The 24,754-nt window shown below is 40.6% G+C and overlaps 1 protein-coding gene across 1 annotated transcript in view; it reads right to left on the bottom strand.

Annotated features, from left to right (window-relative positions):
• LOC124797666 (guanine nucleotide exchange factor DBS-like) overlaps positions 1–22,850 on the bottom strand; it is a 222,900-nt gene extending 200,050 nt beyond the window's left edge. Inside the window, exons 1-2 of the mRNA XM_047260803.1 lie at positions 22,397–22,850; positions 401–478 (exon numbers count right to left, since the gene is read on the bottom strand). Coding sequence (XP_047116759.1) covers positions 401–470 — 70 coding nt within the window. The 5' untranslated portion in view covers positions 471–478; positions 22,397–22,850. The remainder of the gene's footprint in view (positions 1–400; positions 479–22,396) is intronic.
• Positions 22,851–24,754: the final 1,904 nt, after the last annotated feature.

Raw genomic sequence — 24,754 nt, 5'->3', positions numbered from 1 at the left:
GCAGTCTGACAGCCCATGTGACTGTCAATGTGACCTTTGTTTGTGAATGTCCCCACAAAAAGACATGTTACACACTTAAGTTGCTCCTAAACCCACACAATTCTGCTGGGAACTGTTTGACAGTTTCCCAGAAGAGATCTGGAAACAATAATGCTGTTAAGTACTACCAGTTCAAACAAACACATTGGTACGCATTGTTTTATCTAAAAAAAAAATAGAGAGAGATATCATTTGGATCTTGTGGCTATTTTTCATTGACAACTTCCTCTTTTCTCCATATTCCCCTATTCCCCTGCAGTTGCAAGCCATTTTTTTATGTGACCCTAGATTAACCATCATGCTCTTAGGTGAAGATATATATATTAATACCATGAAAATTATTTATTATTATACAACTTACCAGTTATAATGGCAAATTTTGCATGAAGCAGATCAACAACATCTCGGACTGCCAGTTCATTTGTCTCCATTACATCATCTGCAAAAATGTTGCTACAGTTAACAAAATTACTGGAAATCTCCATGTAAGAAATAATTAATAAATCAAACAATTATGAACAAATGATAATGCACACTTGAAGTATAAAATTGTTTTTAATTTCCATTCTTGTCCCACAGGCTAGCACAATGATGGGAAAAAAGATCAACACCAAAAAGTAATTACTCTAGAGTAATAACATTTTGGGACTACATTTGTCTAGATAACATATTTAAGTGATTAACACTGCAGCATCACAATTTATTGTAAGCGCAAGATAAACCATTGCAAATGTGAAATGCTTGTACATTAATAACCAGTGTGACCTCCAAAACGTTGAATGCAAGCATGCAAACATGCATGCATTGTGTTGTATAGATGCCGAATGTCAGTTTGTGAGATAGAGTTCCATGCTTGTTGCATTTGGTCAGCCAATACAGGGACAGTTCATGCTGACTGCCGATAACGCAGGAGTTGTCATCCGATGATGTACCTTATGTGCTTGATTGGAGACAGATCTGGTGATCAAGCAGACCAAGCCAACATGTTGACACTCTGAAGAGCACGTTGGGTCATAACAGCGATATGTGGGCAAGCATTATGCAGTTGGAAAACACCCCCTGGATTGCTGTTTATGAATAGTAGCACAACAGATTGAATCACCAGACTGGCATACAAATTTGCAGACAGAATGTGTAGTATAACCATGAGAAAGCTCCTGCTGTCATACAAAATCACACCCCAGACCACAACTCCAGTTGTAGATCCAGTGTGTCTAGCACACAGACAGGTTGGCTACAGGCTCTTAACTGGCTTCCTCCAAACCAGCACATAGCCACCACTGGCACTGAGGCAGAACCAGCTTTCATCAGAAAACACAACATGCTTCCACCAAGCCGTCCAATCAGCTCTGGCTTGACTCCACTGAAGTCATAAATGGTGGTGGTCTGGGGTCAGTGGATTGCACGCTACAGGGCATCTGATTCGGAGCTGTCCTTGAAGTAACCAATTTGTAATAGTTCATTGTACCCACTGTGATGCCAGCTGTTACTCAATTTGCTGCTGCAAATGCAGTACAATGTGCCAGAGCCATACACAAATACAATGGTCTTCCCTCTCGGTAGTGTCACGAGGCCATCCAGAGTCTGATCTTGTGATTGTACATTCTCAAGACCACCACTGCCAGCAATCATTTACAGCGGCTACATTCCTGCCAAGTCTTTCTGCAGTATCACAGAAGGGAAAGCTAGCTTCTTGCAGCCCTACTAAATGACCTCATTCAAACTCAGTGAAGTGTTAATAATGGCATCTTTGTCACCTTAAAGGGATTCTTGACCAACATCAACTCCTCATGATCGTTACCTGGTTTGCATCCTCATAGTGGTGGTATTATTAGGACCACTCTTATGTGACTGGCACAAAATCTGAATAGACTTCATCTTTCAGATTTAGAAACACGCCTACCAATTTTTGTTTATTCCACACAACTACTTTTTGGTGTTGTAATTTTTACCCCTTAGTGTATTACAAGACTTCATTATCTGGGGAAATACTAAAGAGGAAACTTGAAAATCAATTATATCATTTGTATGTCCCTTTTTCAGTGACTTTTTCTTATAATTGTTATGGAAAGAGATAGTTCACCACAATCTGTACTATACAGAAGAGGTTACAAATACACAAAAATCATCCCCGATATCAATAAGAAAAACAACAACATTCATAACATTCCATACTGTTACGTCAAGGACAGCAAATCAACAAGTTGTTTTTGATGATTTTTATTTGTTTTGGAATACGCCTTCATAAACTCTGAATGGGAGAACAAAATGGTGTAAAGGTGTTGGCAATCCACTACATCACCTGCAATTTGTTGATAAAACCATCTTGATAGCAGCTAACTGAAAGATACCATAGACAATATCATCTATTGGATGAAGTTGGACTGCTGCTAATAGCAAAACTTGATAAAACAGATGGAATGAAAATAGGATTGGTCAAAATATACACAAACCTAGGAGACTCAGTAGAGGTAATAAAATATGTGAATAAACATGGTGAGTAAACTTGAGATGGGCTGCATATGGAAAGTTAAACACTACCTTAACAATAAATATAGCCCTACATTTAAAAACAATGTCTTATAAGCGATGTGTGTTACCACTCCAATTTTACTGGACTGACAACCTTTTAAGAAATGACAAAACAAGTTTAAAAATTAAAAAGTGTGGCACCAAAAGTATGAGAGATTAATGCTCGGTGAATTATAAAGAGATAGAGTAACAAACTGAGGCCACAGAGGAATGGATGTACGTGGCACTGTCATGTTGTGTTCAAATGACAACAGGTCCTACACATTTCAATGCTGAAAGACAGGCGATGGCCAAAGATACACCCAAAATAATATCTGGAAGTTAAAGGAGACACAAAAATCATAAACAATACAGAGTAAAATGTCACCATATTCTGTTATGTGAGAAAAGAAATACAATCCAAATTCAAGGTAACAATGTAGTTACACCAGAAATTTATAGGGCCTTAGGAATGTGTCACTCATGACAGATCAAACAACCAAAGCCTACATCAAGTAATCTATCTTACATCACTGAAATAGTGTTTGTTTTCGTTCATTTATTGTGTGTCATACATTCCACAATCAAGGAGAATTTTCAGGGTTGTGGCTGAAGATAACCAATAACAGAAGAGAGGCAAGTGCCTCAAACTTGCTCTTTACAGTGCACTGACAATGGAACAGGTAAACATAACCTGATAAGTGAACAAGAAACTGTTAATTTTAACAAAAGCTGTTGTTTCCTAAGTTATATTAAACAGCTGCTTTTTATCTTTTATTGTTAGCTTAAAAGTTTCTTGATTATCTCATTATTTTTCAAAGAAAACTGTTACCTAAATCTGCATGAACAGAGAGCTGTTCACAATACACTACTAATTGTCAGCAACTTTACCACGAACACTTATTCTTGTCCTGAAGTTAATAGAAATTTTCAATCCCTGATGCTAGATAATTAAATAATTTATAGGAGATGTGGCTAATGAAATATTAAAAGAGATTCCAAATTTCTTGTTTTATTTCAGATGGGAACTTCTTGAATATTTTTACACCAGAGTAAATAATTTCAGTCTGAACCCTGCACAAGGAGTAAAGCATGCTTGAAAATAATTTTGGTATCTTGTATTGTGATTGTTTAATTCACAGATCAGCTAAAACTGATTTTTATTATCAGCAACAAGAGTCAAACAGAATACACCTGTTCCAGTTTTTACTAGCATCTAGATCACAGTCAAAACCAATGCTTGAATCAAACAAGTTTGGAGACGGAAATTGCCAGTTGCCATTTCAAAGGAACTATCACAGCATTCACCTTCATTGATTTAGTCTGCTGTTTATAATGGAATGTGTACTGATGCAGAATCTTTCTGTATGAGTATGCATGTGGCAATGTGTGCTATTTAATATGTTCCACAATGCCACGCATAAAAATGGTATTCTTCTGAGGCTCATACCTCAGGTTCTATGGGTGACGGAAAGGAAGTGTCAGGTGTTTTGGATAGCCCTTGGACCAGGCACCGTAAGAATACACAACAAAAGGAACATCCCAGTGTCACTATCCTACAGTACAGGCCATGAATATTACACACGTCCTCCTGCTTAGGCAAATGAAGCAAATCAGGTGGTTCTTTTTGTATTTGATGTGGTTTATGGTGGGCCCTATGGGGCTTATGGGACTGCTATTAGTTCAAGGGCAGTTCCTTAGAACCTGTCCCTCCCCTCCCCCTCCCCCAAAAAAAACTAAGCCGAGGTTTTCGAGATGGCTACGCAGAGTTAATGATGAAATTTTTAGCATATACTCCTGATCTCAAAATACCTACAAAAGTTTGTTGATATCTTTATAAGTTAGCCTAACTGTACACGTAAAATCCAGTGTGAGGTGAAAACAGTTCAGAACGTGAAGTAGCACAGGCTGCAAAGTGTCTCTGATATCATCAGAAGGGTTCTGAGAACTCCATGGTCTTGCACTGAAGCACATGCAAAACTTTTGTGCATGCAGAGTTCAGTCTGAGGTGCAAAGTTTTGCATTATTTCAATTTCACACAAGTAAACTATCAAAATTTTGCTGGACCATAAAGTTATTTTCATAGAGTGGCATTTACTGCTGTGGTAGGATGCTCCTGTTAAAAAGACTGAAAAGTGTGGTACAAACAGTCCATTCTATCTTCCTCAGCAACTATAAAGTTTTTCCCAAAAAGTTTGACATGTGAACATATTTGCCCTTTTTTATGCTCAGAAAGAAGGAGAGAGTATCAGTGGGAAAGAGGAGGAAAAGTAATAAACAGTGGAAGATAGGAGAGAGTGGTTGTGGTTTAGGCAGAGCGAAGGAAACCATGGCAGTGTGAGAGAGAGGGAGGGCACAGTGGTAGTGGAACATAGTTGACAAAACAGTGCCAGGAAAAGTGAAGGACCCAGTGTCAGTGAGAGAGGAATAGATGGAGAAAGAGGAAGTGGGATGAAAGCCAGTGATAATGAGAGACAGAGTCTATGACAATGAGGAAGAGAGAGAGAGAGAGAGAGAGAGAGAGAGAGAGAGAGAGAGAGAGAGAGAGAGGGGGAGGGAGGGAGGGAGGGAGTGGGAATGAGGAGTGGGAATGAGATATTAGCAGTGTGTGTGAGAGAGAGAGAGAGAGAGAGAGAGAGAGAGAGAGGGAGGGAGGGAGGGAGTGGGAATGAGGAGTGGGAATGAGATATTAGCAGTGAGAGAGAGAGAGAGAGAGAGAGAGAGAGAAGAAACAGTAATAGTAGTAGTAGGGCAGAAGGAAAGGGACTGTGACGGAGCGACAGGAGACAGTGACAGGGAGATAACGACAATGAGTTGGGCCGAATGAATGAGTGAGAATGGGCACGTGGGAATGGATGGGTACGAGCAATGTACAGCGATTGACTATTGGGTGTGAGCGAGTTACAGTTATAGGAGCTTGTGGGACTGTGAGATGACCTGCATGTTAAAAAGAACACGAATATGTTCATATCCCAAAATTTTTGGGAGAATTTTTAAGGTTGTTGAGGAAGGCAGAATGAGGCAGCTGGTACCCCACTTTTAAGAGTCTTTTAAACAGAAGCATATTTGCCTTTGTTGCGCTCTGATAGAAGCATTTTTTTGCTGGTATTTGTTATAAGAAAGATGTGTTTGGAGCAATATGTGTCAACGACACAGATGATCACTTCTTGCCCTGACTCCGCACCAAAGTAATGACGTCAATGGACAGCGGTGCTGTACCGTACGCTGAAGGTCCACAACTGCAATGATCATTATTGGTCATGCAATAAACATTTAAGTATAATGAGATTTTTCACTCTGCAGCGGAGTGTGTGCTGATATGAAACTTCCTGGCAGATTAAAACTGTGTGCCGGACTGAGACTCGAACTCGGGACCTTTGCCTTTCGCGAGCAAGTGCTCTGCTAACTGAGCTACCCAAGCACGACTCACGCCCCGTCCTCACAGCTTTACTTCTGCTAGTACCTCGCCTCCTACCTTCCAAATTTTACAGAAGCTCTCCTGTGAAACTAGCACTCCTGAAAGAAAGGATATTGCGGAGACATGGCTTAGCCATAGCCTGGGGGATGTTTCCAGAACAGAAACCAGATGGCAGTTATAAGAGTCGAGGGACATGAAAGGGAAGCAGTGAGACAGGGTTGTAGCCTATCCCCGATGTTATTCATCTGTATAATGAGCAAGCAGTAAATGAAACAAAAGAAAAATTTGGAGTAGGTATTAAAATCCATGGAGAAGAAATAAAATCTTTGAGGTTCACCGATGACACTGTAATTCTGTCAGAGACAGCAAAGGACTTGGAAGAGCAGTTGAACGGAATGGGCAGTGTCTTGAAAGGAGGGTATAAGATGAACATCAACAAAAGCAAAACGACGATAATGGAATGTAGTCGAATTGAGGCAGGTGATGCGGAGGGAATTAGATTAGGAAATGAGACACTTAAAGCAGTAAAGGAGTTTTGCTATTTGGGGAGCAAACTAACTGATGATGGTCGAAGTAGAGAAGATATAAAATGTAGACTGGCAATGGCAAGAAAAGCGTTTCTGAAGAAGAGAAATTTGTTAACATCGAGTATAGATTTAAGTGTCAGAAAGTCGTTTCTGAAAGTATTTGTATGGGGTGTAGCCATGTATGGGAGTGAAACATGGATGATAAATAGTTTGGACAAGAAGACAATAGAAGCTTCCAAAATGTGGTGCTACAGAAGAATGCTGAAGATTAGATGGGTAGATCACATAACTAATGAGTAGGTATTGAATAGAATTGGGGAGAAGAGAAGTTTGTGGCACAACTGACGAGAAGCAGGGATTGGTTGGTAGGGCATGTTCTGAGGCATCAAGGGATCACCAATTTAGTATTGGAGGGCAGTGTGTAGGGTAAAAATCATAGAGGGAGACCAATAGATAAATACACTAAGCAGATTCAGAAGGATGTAGGTTGCAGTAGGTACTGGGAGGTGAAGAAGCTTGTACAGGACAGAGTAGCACAGAGAGCTGCATCAAACCAGTCTCAGGACTGAAGACCACAACAACATAAGCAGTATGAACTACTACATTTCATATAAACAATGAAAGCTGTATTCTGAAATAACTCTCAAACCACGTGATATGTGGGTAAAATCAAATACATTTCTATAATCAGGAAAATCTGTGCTATAATAGAGAGATGTCATTGAGTTGCAGGAGACTGCAGTGCTTCTGATCTTTTTTTCCAAACAAAACAGAAAGGATTAAAAATATGATCTAGACTGTTTTTTTACTTTAAATTGGTATGTTCAATGTTACAGAAAAAAATAACAGGAGGGCTCAAATTTTTACAGCATACAATATTATGAAATTTCAAATCTGAAGTTCTGTTAAACAAAAGTTCCTCTGAAAAATTAAATTACACCATAGCAAACAGCCAAAGTTATCTGTCACTATTTGAATAAGAACAATTTGGTAAACAGAGCTTTTGAAGTAATTCTGTAATTTTTATATGTATTAGGTGAGTGTAGTATCAAAGTAAATTACAGAAAAAAAATAGTACTGGTATTTATTTACTCTAGGGGCAGAGATGATGGTCTGCAGCGAATCGATGAAATACTTTAGGTTCTCAGTAATTCCATTAAAAATAACACAGCAAACAAATCTATAATATCTTAAAAATTCCAGGCAAAGAAAGGGATAGATTGCTACTCACCTTAAAGATGAGCACATTGAGTTTATTGTTTATTCTTGTTTTAGGGCGCAAAAACAACTAGAGTCATAAGTGCCCATTTCAAAACTGTAGAACATGAAGACAATGAGAATACTTAAAAACGACTACACGTCAATTCCAATCGATGGAGGATATGACAGCTAAAAACAGGGATGTGGAGAAAGGTCTATAAAATATGAAACAGAGGTCCAGAACTAAAAACTAAATGGCATTCGCCATACTGCTATGACAGACGAAAAGTAAAATGCGATCGACTTCCCACGCATTATTTGCTAAAATGACCAATATCTCAGATGGCAAACTCAACGGGGATGTAAGGGATTTAAAAAAAAAAGAAACAGGAAATGGTGGACAGTTAATAGTTGGGCGCAATGGGCACAAGGTGATAACAAATGGAAATGGCTAAAAAGCCAGTGTCCAATATGTAACCTAGTTAAAATGATATCCTTGCAGCAAGAGGACCAAGAGGAGGTTGTCCAAGCTGCTGGGAGAGGCTTAATAACCTGGACCTTGTTCCTATGAAGGGAGGGCCAGTGGTGATGCCAAAGAGACACCACCCGCTAATAGATTGCAACAGAGATCATCGAAGGGCATCGGAGGGAATATAAGCAGGCTGAGGTATGAGGATTGCAGCCTTGGCAGCAGTGTCAGCACCCTCGCTTCCCGTCTGACCAACATGACCAGAAACCCACATAAACATCACAGTGGCCCCATGAAGAGTGAGCAAGTGAGAACGTTCCTGGACCCGTTGCAGTAAGGGATCAAAGATGTACAACACACAGAGGCATTGATGGGAGTTGAAAGAGACTGGCAGATGACACAATTGAAAAGCCTGTGTTGCAGGATGTACTGTGTGACCTGATAGAAGGCAAAGAGCTTTGCTGTAAATACTGAGCACTGTGCTGGAAGCCAATACAAAAAAAAATTGGTGCCAATGACAAACGCACACCCAATGCCACGATCAGTCCCAGAGCCATTAATGTACACATAAGTACTATCGCAAAGTTCCATACAAAGATTGTGAAACTAAAGGCGACAGAGCGAGGCTGGAGACACATAAACAAAACACCCACAGTTTAGTTTCGAATGAACACGGGACCGGTACAAATGGAGGAGTGTGGTTCAATCTGCACCCTAGGAAGTACCATCGAAGACACTTAGGACATTGAGGGACCGCATACAGCGGGCTGCTAGGTAAGACACATGGGACAACCAAGAAAGTTTCCCATCGAGGATGAGCTACAGGAAATCTGTAGTTTCAATGAACGGAAAAGCAACAGGCTCAAGATGTAAAGATAGTGGAAGAAACACATTGCACCATCAGAAATTCGAACGGTTTTGTCAGGGGAAAAACGAAAGCCACTGCCGATGCTCCACAAGTCAAGACAATAGAGAAACTGCTGAAAATGTGACTAAATGAGGCAATACATGGCAAAATCATCATTGAAAAGGGAGCCGGAGATGCCCAGCGGGAGACGGCATTATAGGGTTAATGGTGATACCAAGGGGACGACACTCGGGACGGAACCCTGACGCACACCATCTTCCTGCATAATGATGTCCGAAAGGCAAAATGCATGAGTACCTTGAAAACTTCGTCTTTTAAAAATTCCTGTAGGAAACAGTGCAGGTGGCCATGGAAGCCCCATGCATAGAGTGTACAGGGGATACCAGCCCTCCAGCAGGTGACGTAGGTTTTCTCCAAATCATAGATTTCCACAGAAAACCATTCATGACATGATGGACAAAGTGACGAGATGAACTGCAGAACAGCACTCTCAAAATTCACACTATGCAGTGGTTAGTTAATGGCGAGACTCTAGCCATCATACAAACTGGGTATGAATCATAAGTTCCATCACCTTGCAAACAAAGCTGGTGAGAGAAATCGGGCAGTAGCTAGAAGAATGGTGTTTGTCCTTAACAGGTTTAGGTATGGGTATGACAGTGGCTTCATGCCAGCATTTCGGAAACAGACCTCTGTGTAGATGCAGTTGTATGTATTAAGCCGAAAGTGCTTGCCCACAAGAGAAAGGTACCGCAACATCTGAATATGAACAGTGTCTGGCCCTGGGGAAAAGGATCGGAATGAACAGAGAACATAATCTACCTCCCTCATAGTAAAGGCGGCATTGTAGCAGTCACAATTCTGAGAAGAGAAGGATATTGCCTGAGCCTCCTCCATTCATTTCTGATGGAGGTAGACAGGGTGATAGTGCGAGGAGCTCAAAATTGCCACAAAATGGCAGCCCAAGGTGTTGGAGGTAGCAACAGGACCCATGATGACCTTGTCTGCTACCGTGAGGCCGGAAACTGGGAAATAGATCTTGGTCCCAGAGAGCCATTGGAGGTTGGCCCACATGACAGGAGAGGGAGTGGAACTGTTAAAAGAACTAGTGAAGGAAATCCAGCAAGCTTTTTTGCTATCCCAAAGAACACAAAAGCACTGTGCATGCATCTGTTTATAATGAATGCAGTTTGATATAGTAGTAGACGGCTAAAAATGTGGAGAGCACATCTCCGCATGCTAATTGCGATCTGGCATACCTCAGTCCACCAAGGGACTGGGACAAGGTGTGGTAAAGAGGAAGCGCAAGGAATGGAACATTCTGCAGAGGTGAGGATACCATTTGTAAGATTTTGTACCTGATCATCACAATTGGGGAAATCTTGTTCGTCGAAGATGACCAGGAAGGAGTAAAGTCTCCAGTAAGCCTTAGAAAGCTGCCATTTGGGTGTACATGCACTTGGACTAGGAGTCAGCAAACGGATAGCACACAGGAAATAGTCGCTGCAGTAAGTATCAGAGAGAATGGACCACTTGAGACGATGGGCAAGCTGGGCAGTGCAGAGGGATAGGTCCAAATTGGAATAGGTGTGCGAGGAGTCTGAAAGGAACACGTGTGCTCCTGTGTTAAGGCAGAAGAGGTTGAGTAAGAAGGTAAGCCAGGAGGCAGGTTCTGTGAGGACCCCAAAGGAGATGGTGCGCATTAAAGTCACCGAGCAGCAGAAAAAGCTGAGATAGCTGCCCAATAAGCTGGGCGAAGACTGCCCTGATGACAATGAATGGTGGAGGGATGTAAATGGAACAGAGCAAAAACGTCAAATGAGAAAGGAAAAGGTGAATTGCAACAGCTTCAAGACATCCATCTTGATTGACTATGAATGTCATCCCATATGAGCAGCACAACTCCTCCATGAGATGGAATGCAGACATCGGATGGAAGATCAAAATAGAGCGGGAAAAATGCAAGAGCTCAAAGTGGTCATGAGGATGCAATTTTGTTTCCTGAATGCAGAGAACAAGTAGCCATAAATCCTCTTTGTTGGATCAAAGGCCATGAATGTTCTATTGGAGGAGAGTCATGATAAGGAAAAAATGAAGGGGCGTCACATTGGCGGCTGCCAACTGCCAGCCTGCAAAGACTCATTGCTACAGGGTACAGAAGCAGGAGGATCCTGCTCCATGTGATCCACAGAAGCATCAGCTTTCTTCTGCTGTCAGCCTGCAGAGTCCAACACAGAAAAACAGTTGGTGGTGCACACCAGTGACGCAGATGTCAGCCGGGTGAGAGTACCACGTGACGAAACTGTCAAAGAGGATCTTCAAGTCAACAAAGCAGAAGACCATTTGCCTTTGTTGGACTTCTTTGAGCCTTTCCGCAAAGCAGAGAAAGAATAAGGTGTTGGTTGGCTGGAGGGATGTAGAAAGTCTTCTTGGGAGTATTCCTTCTGTCCTTTCCGGCTTGCCAGATGTGTAGCTGGTGACTTCGCACTGTGATGCTGCAAGAGTCTGGTGGCTTGTTGCATAGATGGACTAGGAGACAGTGGTGCTACCATGACACTGGGCAATTTCAAAACATCAGAGCTGAATTTGAGGTCACAGGTTCGCATGTCCATGTCCGTCATGGAGTGAGATGTAGGCAAGAAAAGTACTGTAAGTGTCAAACGGTAGAATGCACGGTTTGTGACTAGCCAATCACATGTGAGTGACCAGGTAAGGTAATTTTTCCTTTATCTGGATCTTCTTGACAGCCCGCTCATCAAGATACGTGGGACATTCTCAAGAGGAGGCAGCATGGTCGCGATTGCAGTTGATACAGTGGGGTGGATGAGGCGGACAATCGCCCATGTGTGGATGAGGCGGACAATCGCCCATGTGCGCATCGCTACCACAGACTACACATTTGGCCAGGTGTCAACGAGACTTGCGAGTGTAGTGGTAACGATGACACTGGTAGCAGCACATTGGGTTCGTTATGTACAGTCAGACTGTGGTAACTTCATAACCTGCTTTGATCTTAGATGGAAGCACCACTCTATCAAAGGTGAGAAAAAGAGCCCGTGTGGGCACTAAGGAGGCCTTTCCTTTTTCATCACACAATGGACGGCAATGACACCCTGATCAGAGAGGTACATCTGGATTTTGGCCTCAAGTCAGACTGTCAAGCAGTCTAGTGTAAATAACAGCACAGGAAGAATTCATAGTTTTATGGACCTTGACATGAACAGGATAGCCATGGAGAAGCGAAGCAGCAAGCTGTTGTTGTGCTTCAGAATCGGAAATAGTCTCCAAAAGAAAGTGCCTTTTCGTAAACGAGAGCAGGATTTCAAACAGGCAGCAACTGCATTAACACCTTTCTGAATTACAAACAGATTTATAGTTGCAAAGAACTGACCATCTTCAGTACACGAAACCACAAGGAACCATGGTGCAGCTGGGAGGGTCTTTGAATCAGGAACTTTGTTCTGCTAACATTTGGTAGACTGGACTGCAAAGATGATGATTGGCTCATTGCAAGAAAATCCCCCAGGATTGCCAGCATCTCTGATGGCACGCACCTTCCAATTAGGGGACCCCTTCACAAGGGCGCACACCTGCCTTATTTGAGGGTTCACACCTCAGGTCACACCTCCCAAATACTAGAAAGAGGGACCAATTGGCAAGTTGGGAAGGTAGCAGTTCAGGCAATCACCCCTAGCCTGTACCAGGGGGTACGTGCGAACTCTACATGTCAACCTGGGGCTGGGAATTGTGTGTTCCTGGTCACCTGTTATGTGTCAGACACATGGACCAGCCTTGAGGAGTGCACTGGGAGGAAGAAGAAAAAAGAGGAGCATGGAATTCTGAAGTGGAGGAAGGATAGGAGAAGGTGAACGAAGAAAGGAAAGAGGAATGAAAAACAGTGGTGAGACTGTTCTTATGTTAGCTGCGGACGGTGCAGAACATTCCCAAAAACACCCCAAGTGAAGGGAGAAAGAATGAAGGTGTGTGTGTGTGTGTGTGTTCCCTTTTCTGAAGAAGGCTTTGGCCAAAAGCTAAATGTGTAACAATCTTTTCATAGTGCCTGTCTGCAACTCAATGTGTCATTGTCATAGTGAATGTAGTAATCATTTTCCCTGTATTGTTGTTATTCCAGTCTGGATTTTCCATTGTTTAAAACTCACATAAATTTACTACTGCAATTTTCTCTAAATTTAAGTAACAAATAAAGCATTTTAATGCCATATGATTCTGTATCTGTATATCAAGAGTGGCAAAAGAATACTATACATAATCACTATTTATAGCATTTATGTATACAGCTCATGTTGCTGAAATAGTAATCAATTTTGCATATCCTAACATATTTACATATTTTATCACTGGTTGTTTAAAATCTTTTTACCGCCCGTCGAAGGGGTGGGTTATGTCACAAGCTAGTGGGATTTTGGTGAATCTCGTAGAAATGGCTCCACCATGAGGGAGTGAATTGTAGAGATGACTTTGAAAGGCAGAGAAGACTTCATGAACCACAAGGCCTGATGTTTTGATCGAAAAAGAAGAATACAAATCTGTATATCTGAGCACAGATAGAAAACAGGGTAGAACCACTCAATCAGTAACAACATGTACCTTTACAAATTTTCAATTAAGAAATGTAACACATGTGAATATCTGAAAACTATCTACTTTAGTTTACAGATGCTACTGAAACCTGTATCAATTTGAACATGTTTACTGTAATCATACCACTGTCTTCCTCTACAATAATTTTTCCTCTCTCACCTCCTTCCTCCTACCACATAGATCGACATAATTTTAATCAATGTACAGACACTGCATCAGATACATACATTAGTTGATCCAGATGCAAACAGTATATGCCACCAACAATGGGCTATATGCCTAAATACCAGATTGGCATACTTTTGAAGTGCAGCTCATGGTGTACATCAAGATGTCCTTTATCAAATACATAACACAGCACCCAACAGACAAGATTTTCACATTAATGAATGATTGGAGAAGAAACAGTTACATAAATAGCAAGAGCTCAAATGGCAAGCCAGTACTGGGTGATGAAGGAATCTACAGATGTCCCATGAGAATGGCCAATTTTCAGGGAAATACAGGGAGAATCATTCAAAGCAAAAAGTCTAGTAAACATTGGATCTAAAATGCATACCAAAAGAGCTATGAGCACTTGATCACTAGATGAGATGTGTTTCACAATAGTGAAGGTGAAAAAGTGCTCATAGCTCTTAAAGTTTCCATTTTAGAGCCCGTTTTACTAGACTGTTTTCCTTTGAGAGATCATTCCTGTCACACCCGTGAATATCAATAATTCCCCCTGGGACACCCAATATAGAAAGAGTATACAAAGAAAATGAACTTAAGGACAATGTTACGGAAATGGGCGAGACAGTAGATGAAGACAGATATAACACTGCAAGAAGAATTTAATAGACCACTGAAAGACCTACACTGATACATGACACCTGAGTAAATAACATTCCCTCAAAATTGTTGAGATCCTCAATAGAACACACCATGACAAAATTATTCCATCTAGTATGCCAGATTTGATTAATGCGAAATACCCTCATACTTTAAGAAGAATGTAATAATTCCAATAGCAAAAAAGACAGGTGCTGCTGATGTGTGTGAATATTACAGAACTGGCAATACAATAAATCAAGGTTACAAAATACTGACATTAATTATTTACAGAAGAATAGAAAAAGTAGTAGTAGTGAATCTCAAGGAAGGTCAGTTTGGGTTATGGAGAAATGAAGGAACATGAGAGGCAATACTGATCCCATAAGTTATCTTAGAAGATAGACTAAAGAAAGTTTAGGCCTATAGCATGCGACACTATGCGTATAGGGTTTGTAAATTTAGAGAAAGCTTCTGACTATGTTGACTGCAACACACCCTTTGAAGTTCTGAAGAGCAGGGATAAAATAAAGGGAGTGCAAGGCTATCAGCAACATGTACAGAAACCAGTCTGCAGTTTCAAGATTTTAAGGTACTGTCTGAGAAGTGAGTGCAACAGGTTAGGTTTTGTAGTCTGTTTCCCATATTACTCAGTTCACACACTGAATAAGCAGTAAAGGCAACTATGGAGATAGTTGGAAAGGGAATTAAGGTTCCTAGAGAAGAAATAAAGACTTTAAGGTTTTCTGTTGTAGACAGAAAAGAGCTAGGAAGAACACAGAAACAGAACGAACAGCGTCTTGGAAGGAAGTTATAAGGTTAATGTATTGCAGTCAAAATAAATCAGGGGTGCAGAGGGAATTATATGAGGAAATGTCGCAATAAAAGAAGCAGATGAGTTTCAATATACAGCTGGCAAAATAAGTGGCAATGGCTGAACTTGTGAGAATATAAAATGCAGTCTACTGATGGCAAAAAAGTGTTTCTGAAAGAGAGAAATATTATCACCAAATTTAAATTAAAGTTTTAGAAAGGCTTCACTGAAGGCATTTGTCTGGAGTATAGCTTTGTATGGAAGTGAAATGTGGGCAGTAGCTAAGCCAATGAAGAAGAGAATAGAAGCTACTGAAATGTGGTGCTACAGCAGAAACCTGAAAATTACATGGATAGATCAAATAACTAATGAGGAGGTACTGAATCAGCATGGAGAGGAAAGAAATTTATAGCACAACTTGATTAAAAAAAAAGGATTGGTTGATAGCACACACACACTGAGACATCAGTGAATCTGCACTTTGGTATTGGAAGGAGGTGAGGAAGGAAAAATTATTGTAGAGGAAGACAGTGGTATGACTACAGTAAACATGTTCAAAGTGATGCGGGTTTCAGTAGTGTCTGTAAACTAAAGTACATAGTTTTCAGATATTCACATGTGTTACATTTCTTAATTGACAATTTGTAAAGGTTAAGTTTCTGTCACTAAATGTATTTGCCGAGTTTCTTCTACTTTCACTGAACTTTCCAAAGGTTCATTCTCTCTCTCATTGCTACCATGTTCTTGTCAGAGGACTGTGCAACAGACAATGGATGCTTGGAATCTATAAATACATGTATTGGCTTTGATCCCTAGTGTAATTTGCTTCTACATTATGGTTCTGATTGAAGTTTGGGTAACATAGCACAAAGTCTAAGTTACGTTGGAAGTGGACAGTTTGGTTATGAATTGATGAAGTCAATGATCGTGAATAGTATAAATTGACCTATGATAAAAAATAACAACTTTTTTAAATAACTAAAAACAAGAGTGTCCATCAAGAACAAAACTGTGTGTGTTAGAGAGTATAAGCCGCTTTAAAACAGCACTGTATTTAATTCTGTAAAGTTACAATATGTACTAGAAAGTATAATAAGAAGTATCATTTTTTGGACTGAAAACCTTAAATATGACACAGCTGCTCCAAAATATGATACACATAAAGGCAGAAAGGTAAGGTCTTAAGGACAAGAGAACCCAGAAAGTTGTACATATATACAACTGGGATTTTTCTGTAGTGGTTATTTCTACGATATTTATGGCATGGAACTAACATCAGAGACAACCACAAAAATATTTCTTTTTACTTGCTTCAATTATTTTTAGTGATTTAAAGTCAATCAGCAAGGGGTTCGAATTGTTTACAATTGCTACATAATAAATGATATTAATACAAAAATAAGATAATGCACAAAAGAGAATCACTGTCCTTTTTTTTCCCATTAACATCAACAAGACCATTACGCACTAAACACAGACCTCGTCTGATGTGGCAGCATATAACCACCAAAAGGAATCAGCAATTTCTCTGTAACACCAATCTCATTATTAAGAGAAATCTCGTTCAGCTTTAATTTAAAACTATCCTGTCTTTGTCAACAGACTCCAAAGCCCTTCTACATTATTTTTCCAGTACTTTTTGTATGATGCACACAAATATGTAGCTGTATGAATTTCTTTTTTCTCCTTGACAGTATTATGAAAAGTACAGATTGCTACTCACCATATAGTGGAAATGTTAAGTCTCGAACGCCTGGAATCCTTACCCAGTCTGTTACCCCCAGAAACCACCCTTGTAACCATTGATGCCACTTCCTTCTACACAAATATTCCGCACGTCCAGGGCCTCGCTGCGATGGAGCATTTCCTTTCACGCCGATCACCTGCCACTCTACCTAAAACCTCTTTCCTCATCACCTTAGCCAGCTTCATCCTGACCCACAACTTCTTCACTTTTGAAGGCCAGACATACCAACAATTAAAGGGAACAGCCATGGCTACCAGGATGGCCCCCTCGTACGCCAACCTATTCATGGGTCGCTTAGAGGAAGCCTTCTTGGTTACCCAGGCCATGATCTGGACTCACAGTGAAGAAGAACTCCAGAATTTCCTCTCCAACCTCAACTCCTTTGATTCCATCAGATTCACCTGGTCCTACTCCAAATCCCATGCCACTTTTCTTGACGTTGACCTCCACCTGTCCAATGGCCAGCTTCACACGTCCGTCCACATCAAACCCACCAACAAGCAACAGTACCTCCATTATGACAGCTGCCACCCATTACATATCAAACGGTCCCTTCCCTACAGCCTAGGTCTTCGTGGAAAACGAATCTGCTCCAGTCCAGAATCCCTGAACCATTACACCAACAACCTGATAACAGCTTTCGCATCCCGCAACTACCCTCCCGACCTGGCACAGAAGCAAATAACCAGAGCCACTTCCTCATCCCCTTAAACCCAGAATCCCCCACAGAAGAACCACAAAAGTGCCCCACTTGTGACAGGATACTTTCTGGGACTGGACCAGACACTGAATGTGGCTCTCCAGCAGGGATACGACTTCCTCAAATCCTGCCCTGAAATGAGATCCATCCTTCATGAAATCCTCCCCACCCCACCAAGAGTGTCTTTCCGCCGTCCACCTAACCTTCGTAACCTGTTAGTTCATCCCTATGAAATCCCCAAACCACGTTCCCTACCCTCTGGCTCCTATCCTTGTAATCGCCCCCGGTGTATAACCTGTCCCATGCACCCTCCCACCACCACCTACTCCAGTCCTGTAACCCGGAAGGTGTACACGATCAAAGGCAGAGACACATGTGAAAGCACCCACGTGATTTACCAACTACCTGCCTACACTGTGATGCATTCTATGTGGGAATGACCAGCAACAATCTGTCCATTCATATGAATGGACACAGGCAGACAGTGTTTGTTGGTAACGAGGATCACCCTGTGGCTAAACATGCCTCGGTGCACGGCCAGCACATCTTGGCACAGTGTTACACCGTCCGGGTTATCTGGATACTTCCCACCAACACCAACCTATCCGAACTCCGGAGATGGGAACTTGCTCTTCAATATATCCTCTCTTCCCGTTACCCACCAGGCCTCAATCTCCGCTAATTTCAAGTTGCCGCCACTCATACCTCACCTGTCATTCAACATCATCTTTGCCTCTGCACTTCCGCCTCGACTGACATCTCTGCCCAAACTCTTTGTCTTTTAATATGTCTGCTTGTGTCTGTATATGTGTGGATGGATATGTGTGTGTGTGCGCGAGTGTATACCCGTCCTTTTTTCCCCCTACGGTAAGTCTTTCCGCTCCCGGGATTGGAATGACTCCTTACCCTCTCCCTTAAAACCCACTTCCTTTTGTCTTTCCCTCTCCTTCTCTCTTTCCTGACGAAGCAACCGTTGGTTGCGAAAGCTAGAATTTTGTGTGTATGTTTGTGTGTCTATCGACCTGCCAGCGCTTTCGTTCGGTAAGTCACATCATCTTTGTTTCTCTCTCTCTCTCTCTCTCTCTCTCTCTCTGACTCCTGAGTCTTGGCATCCCGAGACTGTGGTCATGTGTGTGCGAGTTGTGTTTGCATGAATATGTGTGTGTGTATGTTGTCCAACTCTGAAAGCTTACTTGTTTAACAATCTTTTTGTTGTGCTTGTCTGTGACTCAATGTCGCCACTATTTAGTGAGCAGCAATCTATCCTTTTCATAACATTGTCGTAAATCCATCTTGCATTTTCCAATATTTGAGTTCTTTTCTCCTCGAAATTTAGCTGAGATATAATCTCCTTCACCTACATGTGATGGATAATTGCAACAGGATGTGGTATGGATTTTTCAAAGGGACTGACATCATCCAGGGTGTAAGCATTCTTCAAAGAGATGTCAGAATCAAAATTAGTCTCCTTTGTTTGGAGGCTTTTCGGGTCAATTGAAGCATCCGATTCCACCTGTCGGCTTTGACCATGACGTAAGGCTTTTGTCGTGTGTGACATCACGACGGCGTGGAGTTTAGTTTGTCAGAGTGGAGTGTTTGCAGGTGTCATTTTGATGTGATCGGTGGTGCTCTCTGGTGTGTTAAGTGATGTTTTTGGTTTAGTTTGTGTGTGTGGGGTGTTTACAGGTGGCATATTATTGCGGTCAGTGGTTCTCTCTTGTGGTGTATTTATGGTTAGCATGTTATGTGGCGTATGGGATTCATTTGCGTGGTAGCATTGCACGTATGTGGTATCGGTGGTGACTGTGCTTTCAGCGGGATATTTTTCAGCGAGTTAACGATTTTGGTTTTGTTATGTCAATGTTGTTTCTGTTTGTCATGTGTGAACTTTGGTAAATTGCTTTGTTTATGTCTTTGGTAGGTATGGATATGACTGACAAGGTCAACAGTTTTTGGTTGTCGGCAACGATGGGGAACCGTGCGTTGTCTCTAATAAAATTTCTTCAGCTATTTGACCTGTTGGCTGAAATCGTGAAGTGCTCAGTGTGTCGACAAGAAACGAGGCTTACTAAAGTTCCGGTGGCTCAGATCAGGGATGGCTATATGTGGAGATGTGTTAAGGCTAACAGGTCAAGGGAAGTGTTCAATTCTAATTTTGATTTTCTAAGTGTTTTTTTTTTTTTTGGTAGGATTAAGTGTAGTGGTAGTGAAAGTTTCAAGACTTATAGTGTGGTATCGGTAGTTGCTGTTGACCTATGTAGGTTAAGGAAGTGTTCGATTCCAATTTTGTTGGTTTGTTGTGTTTTGTGAGGTAGTGATGATTGTGGACATGTTTGTAGTTTTGAGTTTCAAGATTTGGTATCCGTATTTTCTGTTGACCTATATAGCTCAAGGGAAGTGTTCGATTCCAATTTTGTTGGTTTGTTGTTTTTTGAGGTAGTGATGATTATGGACGTGGTTGTAGTTTTGTGTTTCATCCCAATGGATACCGTTTTTAGTTGATTTTGGGAAGGTTGTGGTCATTTTATTTTATCGTTTTTGTCATTTGGTTTAGCAGCGTGTGTTCATGTTTAGTTTGTCTCCACCCAAAAATGCCCCATTTCCCCCGCTTGTCCCATTAGTTTCATTATATTTTTGGAGGAATATGTGTTTGATGGTTTTTTGACCTATTTTTGTGTTTGTTGTCAAGTTTATGTAATGATGTCATAGTCGCAATATGGGCGTTATTGTGAATGGTCGTTTCCGCCATATTGGTGACGTCATTGATCAAAGGGTGGAATCGGACGTTTCCGTTAACCCGGCTTTTCTTCACCAAAGAGTTTTCTGTATTCTTCTGAGATTATTAACTGCACCTGGTCACAGGTTTTTCAGGCTTAAAATTTTTTTCTCTCAGAATGAGTAAATTCTCAAAATCTGTTGAAAACTGACTGCTGCAGACAGATTACACGACTAATGCCAGTGACATTTTTGGTTCATTTAATTTTGTTTTGTATATTATAATATCAATGACATTTTTTATGATATGGCTGATGAACAGGATACTGTGACCTAGCTTAGGGTCAGATTCTTGTGTTCTTTATTCATGAAATTGCATTTTGGCTTCAAAGCATATGGGCATTCCCTGCAGACAATATCCGACATTACTACAGAAACCGACACAAGCATCTCCGTGTCTACTGACACACGGATAGAATGGCTTGGGGTAGGAGGGGATGTAAGATTGCCATGCGCCCCCTAAAAGCTCAGTTCATCAGTGCATCTGATATGGTAACACGCCTACTCTCTGAAATATTGAGCCTGTTGGACACTATGGACTGGCATTGCACATGCAGACAGTTCAATCAATATCCACAAATTCTGTTTTAGAAAGTGTTCTCCAATTGCTTCTTTGACACTGAATTAACTCGTAATGCCATGTGTCCTTGAATGCCACAAATCAAAACTTATCTAAAATTTAGTGTATCATATTTAAGGACTCTACTAACTGCTTAGTAATTATCTTCGGATAATAAATGTGAGAATAATGAATAATCCAGCACACACAGCACATTTTCTGTTATGTAACAAATTTGATAGAGGCAAAGTCAATATGTTCATGAATGTAGCAATGTTCCAAAACTGAAAAATGCTTAAGTGCTGCTAGTCAAAATTGTTTTTACCTTGAAAGTATAAATCTGTAGTGTCAACTGACATCTAGCTTAGGTGGAACAGTGACCATACACGAGTTCTCAAAGCCATTGTATGCGATATCAAAGGTAACTAGAATTCTAGTGACAAAACATATGTTATACGTAATGGATTTCAATGAGTAGTTACTGCCCTTCTTTTTTATTAGGATATGGGTCAAAGAAGGAAGATAGTACTGATACGTTCAATATTCCCGAGTCGCCCACAGCTACAGTACAATGTGGCTCTCCTGATTTCATGTGATTATTTCTATGACACAGTATGCATAGCTGAAACAAACATAAAGGACATTACTTCAGTCTGTTTTTAAAGTTACTGAGTGGGTGAAAAACACTCAAAATAGATTATGAGAAATTAATCAAACCCACCACCATCAAATTATCATACAATTTATCGTGGTTGGCAGAGACTGACAAGAATCACATACGACAACACACAGAGTCTCATTTATCACTGTAGAGGAGCTATCCTTTAGCACCCCAACTTTCATTATACCTGTTAGATATTCCATAACACCGTTCAAATACAATTAGTTTGCAGTAGAAATTTGAAAGAGAACTCGACAAGATGGGTGCCGTCTTCGTTGTATGGATTTAACCAGACAATGCACAACTACCACAAAATTGTCACCAAACCTTATGCCTGATAACTGCTGCACACCTGTAACCCTTGAGCATCTGTGTTAAATAAAAATTAACTTTCTACTGTTAGGAACTCCCAACCGCATAACTTTTGCCATAATCGAAAAAAAATTTGTTGAGCCTCAAACCGCCAGATTTGAGAGGGAAAAAAACGGAAGTCCTACGCGCTTGTAATGCCACAAATTATGAACAAAACTCTGCTTACTCTATGCGGCTCTTTTGCAGGAATCTCTAGCATACCATAAGAATAAACATTAGCTTGCTTTCCAAGTCTCAAAAATCAAACAGATGAACGTAAATTAAGCAGGCCTAATTATTATATCTAGAAAAAGTAAACAAGAGTATACTTTGTTGATGGCTTACTTAATTAGCTGTACGTTCAACATAAATTCTCGTTACTATCCTCAAATCTGAGATTAATCGCTCCGCAACAGGATGTTTATGACCAGACCGCCGCTTCCAGGAACGTAAATGCGACCTTATACATTTTGTAAATAATCCACTTTACTTCTCTAACGATGTAACAATCAACTGTAGTTTCTCCAGATCTGTTTTTACTGTTCTCCGTTCTGCTTCGACTATTCTGCAGCCGACGATTACTGAGTGAATTTCTCAATTTATATGCTTCCAACACCACCGGCGCACTATTTCGCAACTGACTTCTGACAGCTGTCACACATGCGTCGATGTCACGAACTTCCTGATAACAAGTTTCCTTATTATTCCACGCCCTGCCAAACCCATCATAAATATTTACGGAAGAAAACTAGCTATCACTACTTTGCGTTTATGGGTAGCGACAACCATATACAGAGCATTCACGTAACATCCTGAAATCCAAATAAGTTCATGTTTGTTCATCGGGGCGGAAAAAGTTTAATCGATTTTCATAAGTCGATACCAGGTAAAACATTATCGTACCACAAATATCACTGTGTGTATGAAAACAATGTAAACAGTATTTTTTAATCATCAATTTTAAACACTGACTTATATTACATAAAAAATTATTGGCATGGAGTTCACATGTCAATCATAACTCTCAAAATTAAGAGTTAACGGTAGTGATTTTCAATTACAAGAAAAAAATATTATTTCGTTATTTATATAAAACATACACGAGTAAAGTTCAAACAAAAAGAGAATGCAAGATCCTGAAGTGTGGAGATACAGCAGAAGGCTGAAGGCCTGATGGGTAGCTCGAATAGCTATTGAGGGTTTCAGGCCAGTTCACACTTGCCGTCTTGTCACGTCATTTGAAAACATTCCACAATGCATTTCAAATGGAGACATTCATACAGGCTGTCAACGGACCGTTATGTCACTTCACTTAAGCCACTGTTCCGATATTTCGGGCAGAAAGTTGTAACGGTATCGTTGTTTGCTGAAATCGGAAAATATTTTCATCGCGCTCACTCAAGTTATAAAAGTGGCTTTTGTGCTGTTGGGTTTTCTTAATCTTAATATTATTATTTTGTTTGCAAATATCAAATGTTTCATGAACGTGCCTTTATTTGTATATACGTCGCGAATGTACCATGTGCTGTCACTAAAGGCAAGGGAACAACAGATAAGTTAAATATCTTAACCTCAGAAATCCATGAGGCAACAACAAGAAAAGAGAATGTGACAGCTATATTCCTTCATATAGTTGGAGCGTATGATAATACGTGAGTTGCTACGGAAGTTGGAAACCATTGGAACTCCGCCAAATTGATTTATGGAATCAGCAGTTTCCTCGCTGAAAGACACATATGGGTTCGGTTTGTGAAGACATCGTTATTTGCGATATATATATATATATATATATATATGTGTGTGTGTGTGTGTGTGTGTGTGTGTGTGTAATATAGAGATAAAAGTTGTTTTCTGGATGTAATATGTAACAGGAAATTATTTCTTCTTTGTAAGTTGATAAATATGTTTAGAGTTTATTGGTTGTGGAAAGCTTTAATTTTTTTGTTTATCGTTTACTGTAATAAGTTTGGTAGAAAATAGTTGTGTAAAGATATATGTAATTTACTTTGATGTTGTATAAACTGTGGGCGAGAGTATTGAGAGAGAGAGAGAGAGAGAGCAATATCGATAGTCGATCCAACAAAGCGGGGTGTGTGTTGTTGGGTAGCTAGAGAGGCGGACAAGTGTTTTACTGTGGCAGTCGTGACTTTTACGAGCTGGTGAAGATTGAGTTTAGTGGCAAGCGATGTACGTTTTTAATGTCTGTTTTATACCAGTGTATTATTATATGATAATAGTGAGTGTAGAAACTGGGCGAAGTAAATACTGAGACTGTGCCGTGAGACGAAGTAACTATGACAATGCAACCGAGATTGGACGGTATTGTAGCTCTGTGTCTGTGAATTGAATTGCGCTTGTATTTTGACTGTGTTTTCGTACACTCAAGTACTGTGAATTTACGTATTTATTCGCGTTTCGATGAGCTACGCGAACTGTCTATTGTGTGTGAGTACATTCACGCCCAGGACGCTTTTTCGCGATTGCGGCACTCATAATACGAATTGACTTTCTACAGAATTCGCGGTCGGCAAGTTTTATAAACTGTGTGTGGCATAAATAAAATTGTGTGCGCCAGAAACATTAAAACTGTGCACATACGGACATCTGTAACAACAATTACATCGACCAGCCTGTGGCCTATAAAACGCCGCTGTAATCAGATTTGCAGCTTAATGAATACCACCGCCTGCCCGATAACGAGGA

The sequence above is a fragment of the Schistocerca piceifrons genome, chromosome 1 (assembly GCF_021461385.2).
Source record: "Schistocerca piceifrons isolate TAMUIC-IGC-003096 chromosome 1, iqSchPice1.1, whole genome shotgun sequence".
Lineage (NCBI taxonomy): Eukaryota > Metazoa > Arthropoda > Insecta > Orthoptera > Acrididae > Schistocerca > Schistocerca piceifrons.
The sequence above is the reverse complement of the archived record's forward strand: the minus strand, read 5'-3'. Positions and strand labels throughout refer to the sequence as shown.